We start from the raw sequence: 15997 nt of genomic DNA, 5'->3' as shown, positions 1-15997 counted from the left end.
AAGACCAGGAGGCTCCTCTGGGGAGAGACTGGTCAGAGGGAGAGAGACAGTGGGCCAGGCAAGGCTGATATTGCCTGAACTACGGGCACCTTTAACCCATGAGATTGGTCAGCCTTGCTCTTCCTGGCTAGTGGATCCCAGAAAACATGGACAGAAAGGGCTAAATCTGGTTTCCTTCCTAAACTTAGGGTTAAACACTTGACTTATTTGGATTTGGTATCTACCTGGGTTCAAATCCAGTCCTGGCCGCTAAATTACTGTGCATTTATACTGGGCAATTTACTTGACTGCTGAACCTGTTTCTTTAAAATGGAAATAATACCTATTTCGCAGGAATTCTGGAGAAGTGAATGAAATGATGTGAAGCATCTGGCATGCAATGGGTGCCCGTCCTGTTAATTCCTCCCTAACACACGAGGCCCTGGGCCAGGTTTCCTGGTCTGGAATTGTGTATGACCATACTGGTATCCCCACCATTTCGAAGGACATCTTCAGGGCCAACACTTACCCCCAGGGCTTTGTAAGCTGCACCGCATCCCCAGGTTGGATCCGTCAGCCTGGCAAGGCTAATGAGGCCTCTGCAGGTAAGGGGGTGGGGGGGCCCTCCTCCAACAGCCCTGGGTGGGGCCAGGCTTCCACATCCTTCCCTGGACCAGATGGCTGAGACCCTTTAGGCCTCTCAGCAGAGACAACAAAACTTGTCACTAGAGACAGGGTACTCTCCCCTGGTGGCTTTCCGGTATGCTAGTTTCTGGACTGTTAATCCAAGGCTCAGGACTTGGGGGGACAATTGGGAAGTGTCGAATCAACCCCAGCCCAGTCATCAACACCCCGACACAGCTCCATGTCTGGACACCCAGCAAGTTCCACACTGGCCCACTTGTGCTGCTTCCGCAGGAGCCCATTCCACGTCTGCAGCCTCGGACACAGGATCACGTAGGGAAGACCACAAGGCTACCTTCTCCCCCGGAGCAAGCACGCCTGCTGACACTTTTGCTGGCTATGGCTCAGGGCTGGTTCTGTGGCTGGGAGTCACGGCTGGGGCTCCCAGCAGCAATGAACCCTCCCACCTTGGGAACCTCTTAGGTAGAAGGTCAGGCATCAGCTCTGGGTGAAAGGAGTTCTTGAGGCCCAGGCAGGAAGAGTCATCTGAACGATTTCCAGCTTCTTTTTTCTATTTCCCAGCCTGTCCCCCACACCTGCCCGTGGCTGCAGGCCACCCCACACCTGGTCCTGGCCATCCCACAACCCTCTGCTGGAGCCTGCAGGCTGGGCAGCACGCTCTGCTCGTACCAATAAAGGACGGCTGGGGGGCAGGAGCTGGTTTCTGAGTTAGGCTGGGGAGGGCATGACATTTGGGCTTTGCTCCAAATGTCTAGAAGGAGCACAGCCAGGACACCGGTGGCACTAACCCCTAAGGCTCTCCTGCAGGCTCACATAAGAGAACCAAAAGAGACACTATGGATAGGAAAGGGTAGAAAAGGGGAAGATTCAGGAGAACACCTTGGCCACGCCAGCAACTTGAGCAGAAAACCAGCCAACACATCAGTCAATATACAAAGTTTTTATGTACAAGAAAACACAATAAAGGTACTACCCAGCTAGCAGAAAGGACTGGGCACTGCCTTTAGCCTTCATTTACTCCAGAAGTAAGCTGTATCTCCAAACACAACAAGCCCAAGCAGCAAGCCCAGGCTACCCTGGAAAGAGGAGGCTGAGGCTCTCGGGCCGGGAACTCAAGATATCTCTCACCTTTCTTTAGCCTCCATTGTTCTTTTTACATTTTTTTTAATTTAAGTAGGCTTCACGCCCAGCACAGAGCCCAATGCGGGGCTCGAACCCACGACTGTGAGAGCAAGACCTGAGGTGAGAGATGAAGAGTCAGACACTGAACCGACCGACCGAGCCACCCCGGTGCGCCTTGAACCTCCATCCGTAATGCAGGCTGCAGACCAGGAGTTGCCTGCGGCTCTCCGCTGGGAGACAGTGAGACAAGCCAGAAAAGAGGCTGTGTTGAGGACTGAGCTAACTGTGGGGTCACCCCAAACGGAGCTAAACCAATAAGTCTGCCTTGGGGTGACTCCCACTTGCAGTAAATGAAATATGAAGAGGGGGACCATAGGGTCTCCAGCTTTATTGCTTCGCAGCAGGGAGGAGACCCTGCTGAAGACCAGGCAGAGGCACCGGCCTGGGATTTTCTCAGCTCTTCTGGTTCTCGGCAGGTCAATGGGGTCACCAGTCAGAAGGACGAAGGTAGGGGGACACCAGCGTTAGCCATTACGCATCTTGTCCTCTTGCCCAGGGGCCAGTGCAGCAGTGAGCTAGGACGCCATGGTTCCCGAAGGGCTCACCAGGTCCTGGGGAAGGCTTTCTCGGGCCTCCTGCATGCGGCGCCGGGCGCGACGGAAGGCCTCTGCGAGGGGAGCAAGTATAGCAGTCAGCTGCCACACTGTGGGGAGGAGCGTGGCTGCTGCTGGTGCTGGGTGGCCGGCTGCGGGGGGCAGGGAGACCTACCCAGCACACTGTGAACGGAACTCTGCTGGCTGAATCCCTCCAGACGGTCCAGCACACTCTGCATCCTTTTCCGGAGGAAACTGGACTCCATGAAGGCCCTGCACACAAACCCACCACACGGCCACAGCTGCTCTCCAGCCCTCAGGGGTAAGGCTCCCCGAGGCAGAGGCCAGGGTTACTCACCTGGATTGCTGCAGACAGTGCAGGCGGAAGGTGACGCTGCCTGTGGTCTCAGTGCGGAACCCAAAGCGGCTCAGACGCTCTCCCTGTGGTGTGCAGTTAAGACAGCGTCAGGCTTCTGTGGCTTCTAGATCCCAGGAGCACGCTGGCCTCACCCCCATCCTTACTCCCATTCTCGGAGAGAATGGGGAAACCTCATTCCAGCACCCAGACTCCATCATCTCAAGGCTAACACTGGGCTCCCAACTGTAAATGAGGGAACATTCCAACCTCCCTGGAGAATAGCAGCCTTATAAGCAGCCTGCCAATCCTCCCCACCTTCGATTACTGAAGCCTCCGTGATGGGCTGGAAGGAGGGGCCAGTAACTCTGACGGGACCAGGGGAATCTCTGAGTATACTCATTTCCAGAGATCTCCTAGGATAGGAGATTTCCTAGGATCTCCTATGTCTGCACCTGGTTCAAGATGTGGCCATGACCTCCAGCTTAAACCACAGGCAGGAAGGGACTAAGTAATAATGATGCAATTAAGGGGCCTTAACCCTGATCCCACCTTCTCCAGAAGAGACAGGAACCTAAGCTCCCAGCATGAAGTCTGCCTAGAGACAAAAGTGACCTTGAAGGTTCCCGGTATCCGCACGTAGGAGAGGTCCTCCAGTTCCAGAGAGCCGCCAATGAAAAACCTCCTCAGCTCAGCCACGGTGCCAAGTTCCATGGGTCTCCACGTGGAGACTGTCAGGGTGTGAGAGCCTATGCAGAAAGGACAATGGGGCCACAGCCAGAAAGGGCAAGTGGTCTCTCACTGACCCCCAGCAATGACACAGGCCTACCAACCACGAAAACACCTGACCTCTGGTGAAGGTTATCATGGGGGCTTGGGGCACCTGTTTGGAAATCAATCAGCTAGAAATTAAAAGCTCTGCCAGTTGTTACTTGCACACCCAGGTCAAGTTTCTTAACCCCCATGATCTCCGTTCTCCTCACTGGTAAAACGGAAATGGTATAGCGCCTACACTCGCAGAGAGGTCGGCAGAATGAAACGAGACGCGCTTAGTGCAATGCCTGACAACAGAAGACAGTGGCTATTACTTCAAAATGAATGCTGATCCATCCAATACATGTGTGCCGAGAGCCCACCCTGCCTGAGCCGGTCCCTCAAGGCCGCGAGTCAAATCAGCGGAGCTCGGAGCGGACGCCACAGATGCTCAGGCTGCCCTACTTTGCGGTTAGCTGCAATTTCACTCAGTTGTCTCTAACAGAGCGGGGGAAATTCCTCAAAACGAGCAAGGAATCTTGCAAGTTAAATGCGTCTAATTCCTAACCGTCCCTACTTCTCACTGGAAGCGATGGAATCTTTTGGAAGTGTTAGTCTCGCTCTTAGGAGCTGGGGCACAGAGGCCACGTGGAGGGCAGGGACAAGAGGTCACCTGGGGTGGCGGGCAGCACCACAGCCCCGTAGCCTTCCACGCGATACCTCTGCCAGAAGTCCAGTGAGAGGACCTCACAGTAGAGCACAGGCCACTCTGGGAGAGCATCTGGGAGACATGAGAGAAGCAGCAGGTCACAGGAGGCCTTCACCACGAGAGGGCACCACCAGAGGAGATGCCGGGCCCAGGATCTACTGAGCTACTCACCAGCAGATTCGTCTTCATGGAGGAAGGAGGCCTCAAATGTGAATGGGTAGGAGAAGTAAGCCACCTTATCCTAAAAAAGAGAAGTTTTATTTTATACTCGGTGTCATGGGATAGGCTAGGCCTCAACGGGAACTTGTTCTCTCTGTGGCCGATGACATACCTTCACCAGGGAAAGACTCTCACCCAAGATAGGAAATAAGAGGCTGAGAGGGGAGGGGACGCCCAAATACAGGCTGCTACCATCCACAGAAAGACAGAGAGGGAGCCCTTGGACCAGGTAGCCCTGCAGAGCCCACAGAGAAGGGCCAGAGCCAACTCTGAATCCTCCCCAGTCCTGATAATCTTCGGAGTCCTGTTCCCCTCCAGATACCCCTCTTGTTTTCCATACCATTCCCAGGGATTTGGTGGCACAGGTCTGTGTTATTCCTGAGAGCTGCTGGAATGCTGGGCTTGACCAATCTGAAAGCCAAGGGGCATATATACAGTCAGTTGACCTGGGAGGAAGGCAAGTGGTTGAGAAAAAGACAAAGTTCCTTTATCGGTTCATTCACTCACACACTCAGTCATTCACTTAACATTTACTGAGTGTCTCCTATGTGCTATGACCCACCACTGGGGAGAGAAAAGATCCCTGTCTCTCATGGAACTGACATTCCAGTTGGCAGGGGAAACACAACAAACCAGCCAACAAGAGGCTATTGGGTAGCGACAGATGCTCTACTAAAAATAAAACAGGCTCATTTAGACTGGATGGTGAGGGAGGACCTCTCAGAGGTGACACTTTGGCTGAGACCTAAACTCGGAAGAACCATTCGTGCAAAGATAGACAGAAAGGTTTTCAGACAAAGGAAATGATCCCCAATAGGCCCTAAGGTGGAAATGAACTTTGCGTGTTCAAGAACAGAAAGTCTGACTGGAATTCTGTGAGGGAGAGATGGGCAGGGGCCAGCTCATTCAGGCTCTGGAGCTTGGTTTTTACACTAAGTGGGAGGGGAAGCTGTTGGGGTTTAAAGCCGAAGAGAGACACAGCTAGCTTCCATTTTCAAAGCCATGTGGCTGTGGCGCCTGTGGCAAATGAGGTGTAAAGGAAGCAGCAGGGTAAGTAAGAAAGTTAATGCATTGGCCACGGCAGAAGATGAGAGATGCAGGTGGCTTGGTCTAGGGTGCTCGAGAGAGCCGATGTTCAGGACATCTTTTGAAGACAAAGCCGACAGAAACTGCTGGTAGAATGACGGGCTGCAAGGAGCTAGAGAAAGTGAGGAATTCAGGGTGTCTCCTGGGTTTTCGGCACCAGCAACTAAGTAAATGACACTGCCATGTCCCTTAGGGAAGGGACTCTTTCCCTAAGATGGGGGAAGACCATGAAGGCAGGTTTGATGCAGGAAGGAGAATCAAGAGTCCTCTGGGTCATGCTAAGCAGAAATGACAAAGAGGTAGCTGGATATGAGCCTGGAGCTCGGGGGAAAGGCCAAGGCTAGAGAGAAATCTGGGGGGTCTGAGACGCCATTACAAGTCATGGATGGATGGGACCACCTAGAAAGGCTGTAAAGAGAGAGTAACAGAAGGCCCAGGCCCAGCCATGGACACTCTAATGCTTTAAGACCAACAGATGAGCAAACAACCAAGGGGACTGACGAGCCACCTACAAGAAAGAAGAGAGAAGTGTGGAGCCAGAAGCCTAAAGGAGTTTCAGTGAGGAAATGCAAGCTGGGCCACGAGCTTCTGAGAGGTCATGTAGGGTGAATGCACAAAGGTCACCACAGGATTTGACAACTTGGAAATGATCTATGACTTTGAAAAAGACAATAACTATTTCTTTGAAAAAAGGTGGGAAGGAGGCCTGACTGAATTCCTCTAGAAAATTGTCAGAATGGGTATAAAAGAGACTTATGAAAATTACTTACTAGTGGTTGGCAATTCCACAAAGAAGTGCACATAGAGATTGTCATACTCGTAGCCTTGGGCTGAAACTAAGAAAACAAGAAATGATTTCAGCTCATTCTCCTATCACCCTTAGCACCCAACTCAGTCCTGAAAGGCCTACACACGTCAGGAAGCAAGTCCCTGGAGGGCCAGGAACTCTCTGCATTTCCAGGAAAGACTCAGGACTGAGTTTCCCAAGTAGTACAGACAACCTGGCGCGTCCACTGCGGCCACAGGAGCTACTTCGCAGCTCTACGGGGCCCCTGCCCAAGCATCAAGGGATCTCTGTCTGGCAAGGCACTTACCTACCTCTCCGTTTACAAAGAGCCGGAGGGCACCTGGGGCAGTCTAAGGTGGAGAGAAGCGGGAAAAGATCAGGGCATCTGGGGGAGTCAGCACTTCTCCTCCAGCCCGTCCACGAACCCCAGGAAGACCTGACACTGGCCGCCAGATCTGGGTGCGTCACTATTGCGCTTCCTCCCTACCCTGCCACTCCACAGATCGGTTTCCTTCATTTCTAAAATTTGTAACAGAAAAGAAAGCACATAATTTAAAGGGTGAGGAGGGCAATGAAGTCTAGAGAGTTTACAGGAATAGCCAAGGGAAGCAACCGCCACCCTTCGCCATACAGGGTTGGGGGGCGCAGCTGGACACCCCTGTTCCCTTTCGACGCCTGGTCAAGGAAGGAGGGAGGTCACTTTTTTAATTACTTGTGTTTTCTTATCTAACTTTTTAACACTGCCCGTCTACTGTTAATGCAATATAAAAATAACGAATTGGTCTGGGGAGAGAGGGAGACTGCTGGGTCATCCTGTGCTTGTTTCCTGACCTAGGAATGGAACTCCCGGAATAAAGAAGACAAAGAACAGGACCACAGAATGACTGACATAAACTATTTTGTTTTGGTTGTTTAAGAGCTAAATTATTTGACAAACAGAAATGATTCCCCTTCCCTCTCCATGGGGCATCTTAAGAAAAATATCCACATGAAGAATGAGGAAGACATTTTTCATCCCTACATTTATTTTTAAAAACAATTATAAAGGAACACCTGCATGTGTTAACCACTGATAAAAACGTAAAACTACTAAGTTTAGGGAATGCAAAATAAACATTCCTGACGTACCCCTCTCACCACCCAACCCCCACCCCAGAGAAAGCAATCCATAGCACGTGTGCCCTTTTAGAACCTTTTCCCTGACATTTTCTTTTTCATTAATGCTTCTGTCAATATGCTGTATTTCAAAACGCGTAACAAGAACTGTGCTCTACATGCTATCCTCTGACTTCCTTCTGGCATAAAGAATATGTCCTTTAAGAGACGTGCTATTACTCAGCCACAGTCCGAATGCCCTGGCCAAACCCAGCTCGTGGTGCTGCGGGCAGCCACGCTACTCACCATCTCAAAGTCAGTGCCCACCAGGCTGCTGAGATATTCCTTGTGGCGGCCGTAGAGCTGAGGAAACAGACCACATGAAAACTAGAGATGCAGCCCCAGCCAGGCCATGGGTCAGGTCTGAATGGGTGGGAGAAAAGAAGCTGTGGCAGGAAATGCCGCAGAGAGCTGGAGGCCTAAGCATCCAAGCCACTGACTTTTAAATTAAATTTAATTTAATTTTTTGAGAGAGAGAGACGAGAGAGAGAGAGAGAGAGAGAGAGAGAGAGCGAGCATGCACATGAACAGGGGCGAGGGGAAGGGGCAGAGGGAGAGGGAGAGGGAGAGAGAGAATCTTAAGCAGGCGCCACATCCAACGTGAAGCCTGACGTGGGGATCGATCTCACAACCGCGAGATCATGACCTGAGCCGAAATGAAGAATCAGACACTTAACTGACTGAGCCACCCAGGCGCCCCAAACGCTACTGTCACTGACATTTTAAAGTGAAGCACAGAGGCTCTGGAGTCTGCTGGTCTGGGACCAAATCCTGGCTTTTGCACTTACAAGCCCATGACCTTGGGCAGACTTCTTAGCTTTTCAATCTCAGTCTCCTCATTTATAAAACGGTAATAATAAAAGTATTCACCTCAAAGGGTTGTAGTATTGTCTAAATGAAATAAAGCATGTGAGGGGCCTAGCAAAGCTTGGCGAACACTCAAAATAAATAGTCATTGTTATCATGTTATGTTATCAAAAACTTGTGGCTGACACTCAGCAGTGCTTCCCATGTAAGAAAGACTGCAACTGCGCACATCAACCTCGGACGTGGGCTCAGCTCCCGGGCACCAAGGCTCGTCCCCGTGCTCGGAACGAACTCACTCTTACATCCTTGAACACACGTTGCTCCCGCTCCTCTTCCTCCGGCTGTGCGAGGGAGGACACGTTGTCGATAGTATACTTCCACAGCTCCTGCTTCTCCCCCTCGGTCTCAATCCTGTCAGGTCAAACCACAAAAAGACCAACTCTCACCAACGATGAAAAAGGCCAAATGATGAGCAGGAGAGAGAAACAAAGTGGAAGAGCAGAAAGGGCATCAGGGTGGACACAGAGTATAGGTCCGGGGCCCCTTTCTGCCTCACAGTCACGGGGAAGCCCTAAAGCACAACTTCCCTGGCGCCCGGTTCTCTCACCCGAATAAACAGACAGGTAGGTTTAGGTCATTTCTAATTTATTGTCCTGTTATTGTAAGACATGGAAGCAGGAATAGCCAGCCCAGAGGAGGAGATGTGGCCGAGCTCCCCTCGCCCTGTTCAGGCCGGTCCCTTCATGTAGCGGCACCGAGGATTATTTTCACTTAACTACACCACCGAAGTTATCCCTTTCAAACTGGTATAGCTGCACACTTTCTGAGAACAGGGTCCCCACGATCCTACGAGTCTATCGGAAAACAGAATACGAACCATTGCCTGGGAATAAGGAAATCAGAGAAGATGAAGGACTTCTCAGAATCTCAACTAGGGGCCAGAAGTGAAGCCAAGGGAAGGAATGCCAGTCTCCACGCTCCCTTTCTTCTTTCCCTCACCTGTAGGGTCCTTTGAGGCCGGTGAAGTCAGGTTTTACTGTGATCACACCATTGCTGTCCACCTTCAGAGTACAGAGGACATGTTCATACTTCTTATAGCCAAGCCTAGATACCAGAAAATCAACACCCAGGTTCAGGACCACTGGTCCCACCTCCAGAGAGAGGAAGACATAGTCAGCCCACGTCAGGCGAGAGGACAGAGGCTATAGCGAGAACCGTCATAGTACTTTCTTCTGAGTACAACTAAGAAGTAAAAGAGGAAAAAGTCCCTCCCTCCCACATACCCCAGGATGACTGTAACGGGTAGGTGATGGTTAGCGAGGGAAGAGGAGGAGAATCTGAGCTGGGGGGTGAGAGGCTTCACTCACTTTCCATAGGGCCCCAGGTCTGCCATGATGTACATTGTCTGAAGAGGGGTGTTGATGACATGGTTGTTCCTGACAAATTCTTCTGATGGTTCCCAGGTGACAATTCGCGACTTGAGGATGCCGCCCTCCCTGGGAGACACCGCAGGAAGGGTCACTTCCCCAGCACCTCCTAAGGAGCCTAAAGGAGGAATCTAGGGGAGCACACCCAGGGAGGGCCTACTGCAGAATGGGAAGCTCGAGTGGGTGAACGTATCCGGATATTGGCCTGGAAGGACTACAAAGGCCCCCCCCCCAACCCTTCCCCCATACAGATTTGCACTCACATCCCTCGCCTGTCCTGCCGTCGCCGCCTGACATTTGCCATTCGCTCAACCAAGAACGATGGCACCTCCCGGGCTGCGGTGGTCATTTTCTGACAGTGCTAGGAGAAGAGAGCAGCCCTGTGTGATCCATCTGGTCAGGGCCACATGGGATCAGGTACCGAAGGCAAGCCTTCCTTCTGAAACCTCATCTGGGACCCGAATCTAACAGTCACACCTCACAACTGTATGTGTCAGTGGAGGAGAGCAGTAGCACAAACATGGCACAAAAGATTGCTACCATGCCTTGGTTTGCTCCAAGATTTTAGCAGCATATCATCCTTCAGAAATGAGTTTCTTTATGATAATATTAAAAGGAGTCTGTAATCTCTGAGTACACACCAACAAAAAGTTGGGCGAGTGTGCCTGGTAGCTGTTGACATTACCAGGTACTTGGAAGATGCCAAATGGGATACAAAGTATCGCGTGAAAAGTCCTTTGCATGGGTAATTAAGCACTAAGTGTAATGTCATTTACTTTTCTAAAATAGAAAACCCAAATTTTATATGCTACCAACCCAGAGCCTTCCTAACATAAGCACCAATCTTTCAAAAACATTCATTTAATACCTGCTCCTTGCAGAGCTACAAGGTCATAGACAAAAATCAGAAAATACAGGCTCCACTCTCAAGGATCTTAACGTTTCCCGGGAAGAAAGAACATGTCCTACAGGGACGAACACGTAAAGCAAGTCCACAAGGGTACGTGAGCACAGGCAAAGGGCACTAAGCCGCTCCCGACGGCTGTACTGAATCCCTCTTCAAACCCACAGACTCAGAGTTGTGGCTGCATCCCCTGATGAGTTTTATCTAGATGGTTCAGGACTCCACCCACCTGTGTCCTCTCATGATGAACGGAGGAAGTCCAGCCCAGGGGCTGCTTCCCTCGGGTCCGTAGTCTGCAAGCCTATCATTAGACACACTACCAGCTTCCCCGGGCCCTCTAGCAGGTGGAGAAGGAGCAGCCACACCACCCGAAAACTGTGCCCACTGTCCGGCTTGGCTGCCAGCAGCACGAGGCAGTTCCTACATAGGCTGTCTGTTGCCCCTTAACAGGCTTCCGGCTTAACATACAGAACCCGGTGAGACCAGAAGCTAGGGGAGGAAAAGGAGAAGGAAGCCATGGGACCCCAGAAAAAAACAGTACCTCCTCCACATTGGTGTATCTATCAGAGTCAGTGTAGGTAAAAATTCGTCGGTTCTTCCTGCCACCCGAAGCCTCCAGCTTCAGGATCTCTTGACGGTACTGATGATCCAAAGGGCTCTGACAGGCCGCTTCATTTCGGTACAGATCTACTTCAAACTGAGGTAACAAGGACACAGAGATGTACTGAGAATATGTCAAACTTTTGTCCCTGTAACTGTTTAGTCAAATCAGTTCTATAGAGTTAATGCTACTTGGGGCGCGTGGGTGGCTCAGTTGGTTAAGCGACCGACTTGAGCTCAGGTCATGATCTCGCGGATCATGGGTTCAAGCCCTGCATCAGGCTCTGTGCTGACGGCTCAGAACCTGGAGCCTGCTTCAGATTTTGTGTCTCCTGCTCTCTCTGCCCCTCCCCCACTCACACTCTGTCTCTCTCTCTCTCCCTCAAAAACTAAATAAACATTAAAAAGACATTTAATTATAGAGTTAATGCTATTTGACGTTTCCATAGCCAATTTCCATTTATCTGAATTAATGCAGGGCAGGGGATCCAAGAATGTTAGATCTAAAAGGAACCAGAGGGATGGTCTAATCCAACTCTGCTGTTACAGATGGCAGATTTCACCCAGAGGTGAAAAGTGCCTTACCCAGGATCATAAAACAGGGTAGCGTCGGTCACTATGTTATACTGCCCTTTAAAGGGCACATCAGGGGAATGTATAAACTGCTATAACTTTCTGGAAATTAGACAATATGTATCAAGAATCTTTCCCTCCTACCAGCCAGGTGGAGGCAGACCAGGTAGATGTAGGTAAGTGACACTGGCTCACCTGGCTAAAGAGCTTCTCCTGCCACCCAATCACGACCTCTTCCTCTTCCTCTTCCTCTGAGCGGTGTCCACCTCCAAAGACCACAGAGTGAGTCAAACGTCTGAGTCAAATCAGCACCACTTCTTGCTCTGTGATTGGTTTTTACTGAAGTCCCTACTCTAATATTTGCCACAAAACCAGCTGGAGTTTGGGGATTTATTAAGCACTCACTCTAAACAAAGGTTAGAGAGGCTGTGGATATATGTAGAAGCCAGGATTAGGACCCAAGAAGTTTTAATTACTACTTTAATTTGAATAAAAGGAAGTCGTGGCTCCCAGGAATTACTTAATCTAATTCAGTGTCAGGAGTCAAATTTAGATATGGGCTGAATACCTCTTCCTCAATCCCAACTGTCTACATTTGCTCGATAGGAACCCTGGTGTTTTTACCTTTACTATTCCTGAAACCATATATCTAGAACCACAAGCCCTATAACCTTTAAGAGACCAAGTGCCAGAAGAGAGGAGGAAAGGTGAGTATTTAAAGAACCAAATTGAATACACTCTTAGCTGAGTATGCCTTTTTCAGAGACACATGCTTCACAACCCACCAGCCCACTCTTGCCCAAGAATATATCTGAACAGAAACAACAAAAGCAGAGAGATTAGTGATTTAACACAAACACTGTCCTCTCTTCCTCACTCTTCTGGCTTCCAAGATAAGGTAAACTGCAAGACACCAGTTGATGTTAATATGTTCCCTTTTCAAGCAGATGCCAATTAAGAATGATTTTTAAATAGTGTGTATGTGTGTGTGGTATAGATATATGTAAAACTTAAAGTTATTTTTAGGGGCGCCTGGGTGGCTCAATCAGTTGAGCGTCCAACTTCGGCTCAGGTCATGATGTCACAGCTCATTAGTTTGAGCCCTGCATCAGATTCTGTGCTGACAGCTTGGAGCCTGGAGCCTGCTTCAGATTCTGTGTCTCCCTCTCTCTCTGCCCCTAACCCACTCGCATTCTGTCTCAAAAATAAATAAACATTAAAAAAAATTTTTAAGTTGTTTTTAAAAGCGTGTGTATAGTGCTTGCTTCGGCAGCACATATACTAAAAGCGTGTGTATATATAATATACACATATATTAGGAATTTGGGGCATATTTTCTCTTAGAAAAAAATGCCACAAGCAGTACTTAGGTTTCTAGGCAGATTCATAACATATCTAAGGTATAATCTTTGTTATTTTACTACATTTGACCACAATTCGGATCAACTCCTGATGGCAAGAATCAGGTCTTACTCAATTTCCATACACAACATAATGGAGCAATTGAAACTGCTTGGGATCAAATCCTTGCTTCAACATTTACCAGCCGTGTGACCGTGTGACCGTGGGCAAGGAACTCAACCTCTCTATGCCTTTTCTCAGACTACAGAACCGGGTCTACTAGGTCTTAAAAGGTTACTACCGCCCCAGGCCCTTCCCCAGATCCCCAAAGGGTCGCATCACCACCAAACACCCACTGGCAGTTGGGTGAGGCCTAAAAGTGGCCAAGTCTATGAGGTCCTTCCCAGGCTGGGCAGCAGGCTGGTAACGGAGGAAGTTGCTTGATGTGATTCTTTGCAGGTGGACTCTGTCAGGAAAAGAAAAGCCCGAAATACTGATTACAAGACATACAACCTGGAGATGAACAAAGAGCAAAGATGGGGGGGGGGGGGGGGGGGCGGGGAAGCAAAAGGAAAAAGAGGGCGGGGCTACCAAGGTGTGCCGGGTGCACGCGAGCGCGGCCCGGGATCCTAAGGGAAAGAGTGCCGATTAGAGAGTGTATTGGGTACACAGAGCTCCGAGGAATTTGAGAAGGGCAGAGACTTGAGAGGGCTTGGATAGGTCTGGAAGTTGTGAGTGGAGAGGGTTGAGGGTAGTGAGGGAGACGCGAGGAGACCAGAAAGGCAGAGATCAGGATTGAAAGCGGAAGGGGGCACTCAGCAAACAAGTGAGGTTCAGGCTCGAATTATTTGAGAGTATAAAAGCACAGGGCTCTGGGACGATGCGACTACCGGAGGCGCAAGTTGCGCACGGGGTCCCGGGAGCGATACACAGCCTCCCCGGTGTCAGTGCTCCAAACTGTCTCCGCCATGACAGCTGCGACTCCTCGCGACAGCGCCGGAAAGCGCACAGCCCCAGTTCCCCTGGCAACGGAGACGCGGGGTTTGGGAGGCTATGGAGGTGCTGCGCGCGCAACCTACGGTTCCCGGCACGGCGCCGCAGGCGAGCGACAGGAGCTGGCGGGACCCAGCCTGAGCTATTGGGTGCGGTCAGGTTGCGGTACCTCTGGATCATGTGCGTGCGACCTTATCGCATGCACGTGCGACAAAGCTCGTTCACACCCAGGACCGGATTTGGTGCCCTTTACAAGTGAGAAAACTAAGGCAGCACCACCGACTCCTTTCACAATGGTGAAATGGTGATTCCGAAATGGTGATGGAGATTCAGACCCAGGTGACCTGAGTCTCGACTCGACTTGTCTTATCACGCCACACTGCCTTCCACTGATGCTCGGAAACTTTGACCTGAAAATCGGTGAACGTGATTCAGAATGCACCCATTCTTTCAGGGAAGGCGTTGGCACTTATTCAGACATGAAAATATATTCTTGGAAGAAAACAAAGTGTCAGAAGAGTTATTAGTCCTTGAATTGGTATTCCCTGAGCCGGAGAAAGAAGGAACAAGGAAGCTAACAGTAAGGAAGGAATATTTGTTATTATTGAACTGTTTTTTTCCCCTGAATGTGTTGGTTCCGGATATTTAAACCATCTTAAGAAATTGCACTAGCCTCCTGAAAAGCCAACAAAGTGCTATTCGAAAGTCATGTTTCATTGGCCATCAAAGCAAGACACGCCATTATATGGAGTATGGCTCTCTGGCACCTTGAGGTAGATCAACAGTTATCGAACTCTGACATTTGCTACTCCCCCAACAGAGTAAGCAATTGTCCCCTGAATTCAGCAATCTCTTGCCAGTTTGATTTTATGGCTTTGGGAGCCCTGGGCAACCTAGCTGCTGTTGTGTAACACCGAGGGCTTAACCATAATAATAGCACCATTTATTTAGCATCCAGTACAGCCTGGGTGCTTTGTTTGCATTGTCCCTAATCCTCATAGAAACCCCTTAAGTAGGGTTACTCCCATTTAAAGGATGACATTAGGGAAGGCCAGGGTTTAAAAGGCTTATTAAGGTTGAACTCTAGTAAGTGGTGAAGGAGCTGGGATTCCAGCCCAGGTCTGTCTTTTGAAGCCTGAACACCTTCCAGTCTGCCTTGCTGCCTCTCACCCACCATTTTATTTCATAAGAGCACACAGTTTCCAATGTGAGAAATAATTATTTCAACAGATGAAACTGGAGGCAGAATTCTAGCTCTTAAGAAATGATCTAATTTTTCCTTTTAAAGTTGTAAATAGACAACACTATGCTACATGAACAACAAATGATAAAGGTGGAGGATGCATCAAGAGTTTAGTTTATTGGGGCACCTGGGTGGCTCAGTTGGTTAAGTGCCTGACTTTGGCTCAGGTCGTGATCTCACAGTTTTTGAGTTTGAGACCCGTATCAGGCTCTGCGCTGACAGCTCAGAGCCTGGAGCCTGCTTTGGATTCTGTGTGTGTGTGTGTGTGTATGTGTGTGTGTGTGTGTGTGTGTGTGTGTGTGTGTGTGTGTGTGTGTGTCTGCCTCCTGCCCTGCCTGTGCGCGCACTCTCTCTCTCTCAAAAACAAACGTTAAAAAAAAAAAAGTTTAGTTTGTAACCAAATCAAACTTATAGCCAAGTCAATCTGACATAATTATAAGCAAAATAGGAACTGTACCACATGGTATGGAAACATAAGTTATTTGTATAAGTAACTATAAATGAATTATTTTTTTTACTGGTAAACCAGATTTTTGTATTTTCTCTTTGTTTACTGGTATCTATATATCAGGATTCTTAAACCTGGGGTCTATGACTGAGGCTCAATGGGTCTATTTTGTGGCATGCATTTTCTGGAACAAGTTCATGGCTTTTATCAGATTCTGAAAGGAGTTTGTACTGTGATATCAAGAATGGTATGCTTCCC

General features: G+C 49.5%; 1 protein-coding gene across 2 annotated transcripts; it reads right to left on the bottom strand.

Annotated features, from left to right (window-relative positions):
• Positions 1-1549: 1549 nt before the first annotated feature.
• Positions 1550-14071, bottom strand: MKS1 (MKS transition zone complex subunit 1). 2 transcript variants are annotated; one of them, XM_019817622.2, is made up of 18 exons: positions 13946-14071; positions 13412-13521; positions 11910-11980; positions 11083-11238; positions 9901-9998; positions 9578-9706; positions 9210-9314; positions 8513-8621; positions 7650-7706; positions 6556-6598; positions 6232-6297; positions 4716-4786; positions 4328-4397; positions 4121-4228; positions 3247-3443; positions 2698-2780; positions 2515-2612; positions 1550-2413 (listed from the first exon to the last, which is right to left on the bottom strand). In XM_019817622.2, the coding sequence occupies exons 1-18, from the start codon at positions 14023-14025 to the stop codon at positions 2322-2324; spliced, it is 1743 nt and encodes a 580-aa protein (XP_019673181.1). In that variant the 5' UTR covers positions 14026-14071; the 3' UTR covers positions 1550-2321. The 2 variants fall into 2 exon arrangements, with proteins under 2 accessions (XP_019673181.1, XP_003996686.1); XM_003996637.4 differs by having other exon boundaries at positions 3310-3443.
• Positions 14072-15997: the final 1926 nt, after the last annotated feature.

Source organism: Felis catus, chromosome E1, assembly GCF_018350175.1.
Source record: "Felis catus isolate Fca126 chromosome E1, F.catus_Fca126_mat1.0, whole genome shotgun sequence".
NCBI classification, from domain to species: Eukaryota; Metazoa; Chordata; class Mammalia; order Carnivora; family Felidae; genus Felis; species Felis catus.
Note: the sequence above shows the minus strand (reverse complement) of the source record. Positions and strands in the feature narration are given on the sequence as shown.